This window comes from Poecilia latipinna, unplaced genomic scaffold, assembly GCF_001443285.1.
Source record: "Poecilia latipinna isolate Pla-1442-1.1 unplaced genomic scaffold, P_latipinna-1.0 Scaffold347, whole genome shotgun sequence".
NCBI classification, from domain to species: Eukaryota; Metazoa; Chordata; class Actinopteri; order Cyprinodontiformes; family Poeciliidae; genus Poecilia; species Poecilia latipinna.
In genome coordinates, this window is record NW_015112963.1 from 151,430 (window position 1) to 154,753 (window position 3,324).

General features: G+C 36.1%; 1 protein-coding gene across 3 annotated transcripts in view; it reads right to left on the minus strand.

The window, feature by feature from the left end:
• Positions 1–307: 307 nt before the first annotated feature.
• sec24b (SEC24 homolog B, COPII coat complex component) overlaps positions 308–3,324 on the minus strand; it is a 29,708-nt gene continuing 26,691 nt past the window's right edge. For all 3 annotated transcript variants that reach the window (XM_015035743.1, XM_015035741.1, XM_015035742.1), the window contains one exon: positions 308–1,174. In XM_015035743.1, coding sequence (XP_014891229.1) covers positions 1,060–1,174 — 115 coding nt within the window. In that variant the 3' untranslated portion in view covers positions 308–1,059. The remainder of the gene's footprint in view (positions 1,175–3,324) is intronic.

Below are 3,324 nucleotides of genomic sequence, written 5' to 3' on the forward strand. Positions count from 1 at the left end.
TCAAGCAATTTTTGACTCCAAAATACAAACACTGCTTAAAAATGTAAAGCTGGTTGTACACAAAAGATTAACAATATGCAAGGTGTAGCTATTAGATACAATACTCAATAATGTCACAATTAGCAGCTATAATTATTTAACTTCTCAATTGGATTAAGTTAAGATGATTTCCAAAATTAAAAAATTAAAGATCAGAAAGGTTGAAAAAATTAAGGAAACTCATGAGATGAGAGAGAAGCCAACGAAAAATTGCTTTCTTTAGTCTGGAATCAACTTTAATAAGTAATTTTAAAAACTACACATCAAGTCAATGTCTTTTTTTCTTTTTATTTAATAAGCTGGTTCATAAATTATCACACATAAAAGATTCTTTTCAGTAGTTACAAAGTGGATATCGACCTTAGCGCTTTAAAAAATAAAATCAATGAGAAGGAAATTGCAGACGGTTGGAAGATTGTGTTGTTTGATGAATCCAACATCCTCTCAGCGGACCAGAGAGGACCGAAAGTTTACGGAAAAACAAAAACATCCAACCCAACCATGTTCCCAAGATGGCCGTCGCCTAGCAGCAGACAAAACCGAGACATGCTGTTTGCATTTCTAAGCACATGCCAGATTCTTGTTCTATGTTCTCCAGTGTGTTCAAAACAGGGGAAAGGTAGAACAGAGAGGGCGGGTTTCAGGATACAACCAGAGAAAAAAAAACGAAAACGAAAAAATAGCACGAGCTACATGTGAGGCTCACAAAACAAACTGAACTAAGGAAGTGGCATCTTCATGGCTCGACTTTGATTCCTCTTCTCTGGATCGAACCGGCTCAAACTTCATCCGGTTGCTCATTAAAATCCATATAACATCTTAAAACTTCTCTTTCTGACAGCTAAAACGTTTGATTCACAAATTTCCATGATGGATTTATTCACCGAGTCTGTCTGGAAGATGGAGAGGAAACTCACCAGTCTAAAACTGGCCTAGCACTAAGCTCACACTCAGCGAGGCCGGACTCTCTTCCCGTGGGCTTGAGGAACGTCTGAACGTCTTTGTGGGCGATACGGGAGCCTACTTGGACATTTGCTGCTGAATGTGCTGCAGAAACTCGTGGTAGGACGACGCCGACTCAGACCGGTCCTCCACCAGGTGCTGGAACAAGGTCGCCTTCGCCGACGCGTCGTCTCTGCCAGAAGAAAAAAAAGTAAGACTGATTCATGCATATTCATACAAAAATACCAGGATTATTGGCACAGTGTTGCAATATTGAACAAAAAGGCTGAAATGAAAAATTTGCAAAATGTGGCCTTTTGTTTATCTGATTAATCATCAGAATAATTGCTAGATTATATTGATTATTAAGAATAATTATTCAGTTAATCGATAATGAAAGTAATTGTTGGTTGCAGCACTACATTTAGTACAAAAAAACAAAGTAACATATACCTGAATTACTGGCATTTTGAATATTTACAATAAAATATTAATGAATTATTTATCATTTACCCGTTTGATCGATCAGAGTGCTTTGATAGGTAATCATGAGTTCCTACTTTGCTCTAGAAAAGGCATGACATAAAACAGAGGCCCAATACCTAAATAATGATGCAAAACATTTAATCAAATCCACAGAGAAATGATTCCCCAGACAGAAAACCGATGTTCATCCATGTGTGATGAAGCCAAATCCTGCAGAAAACCTCAAGTTAAAATACATAGGCCTATTTTGTTGTATAGTTCAACTGTTTCAAGTGTGAAAGAAGAGTGCAAATATTTCTGATACACATGATTTCATGCAAATAATCCATATAATGGGATATTTTTTCTGTCTGTATGGACTGGGAAATATTTCCCCCCTAAATTTATGCTGCAGCAATAAAGATCCTCCTGATTCGATCACACAGCTCGTTATTTTTCTCTACTTTATTTGCTGTTATCTAAAGGGAAAACATACTTTTGCTTCAAAAAGAAGATCTGAGGTGCTTTGAGGTGAATTTTAATGGGCCTCCATCTGTTTTTGGACATTAATTTTAAGGAAATGAATGTCAGCTCTGCTGTCATTTCACATTACCACACAAGCGGCCACTGAAATACCACTCAGCCCATTCGTCCTGACATCAGTGGCGTAAACATGTGGTTGAGTAACAATGCCGCACCGCAAGCAGCTTAGGAAATTGAAACAATGCGTTCCCAGTAGATGCCATTACCACGACTCCCAACCAGTGACCTCACCGTGTTTTTACTCTGGAAATAGTCTCCAGTTGACCTCAAACCCGTCTCTTCTACAAGAAACTGTCTCCACCCGGTTTCTGTTTGCCGTCCTGTTGTTTCATCATAACAATAAAACAAACTGAGGCTGAACATTTCTAACCGAATCCAATTAAAACAACTTTTACAACAAAGCTTCATTATTTACTGTTCATTTTTACTGTTGAGACAAAACCAGCAAAACCAGGTCCTGAAAACATGCATGACAGGTCCAGTTAATCTCTGAAGCAATGGGCAAACAGGCACACAGATGAACAAAGTTGTGCAATGTAATGTTTCACAAGAGCTAGTTCTAATTTCAGTTCACACAGATCAGGACTTATTCGTAGAGAGACAAATTCACACGTCTAATGATTCATTTCATGACATCTACTAAAGTGCTTAATGAAACATGAAGCTAAACTAACTTTAACTAACATTAGTTAAAACATCCTCCGGTAATACTTCTGTTTCTGACATGTTAGTTTTATTTTAAGTCTGTTGGGTTTTGCAAATATAGAAACTTTTCTACATTTTCTGCTTTCAAATCCCAAAGTTCATTATTTTACAGCAATTGTGTGTGACACACTAAACAAGATAGCATATAACTGGGGAGTGGATAAAGAGACGCAAGATTTTAATCCTTTTTCCAAATATAAAATCTGAAAAGTGTGGCATGCATAATTATTCATGATTCCTTTGATTCTGAAAGGTCCAACTGATTCAGAAGTGAATAAGTAAAGAAACTCTCGACTAAATCTGACGGTTTAGTTGAGTCATTGGTTCTGCAGCAAAATACGGCTGCAACCAATGATTACTTTAGTAATCGATTAATTGACCATTCTGATGATTAATCACTTAATCAGATATAAGAAAGGCATGTTGTACAGATTTTTTTATTCAACACATAAGCCTTTTTTATACAATATTAGAAATACTTTAAAAGCTTCAAATAAAGAAATAATTCAATTTCTTAAAAAAAACAGCATTTGTTTTGTACATCTGAAATTTAAACTATTCCACTTGAGTTTTGGGTAAAATACATTTAAGTGTTTTTATCTTAAATGTAAAATGGATATATTGTTTGTA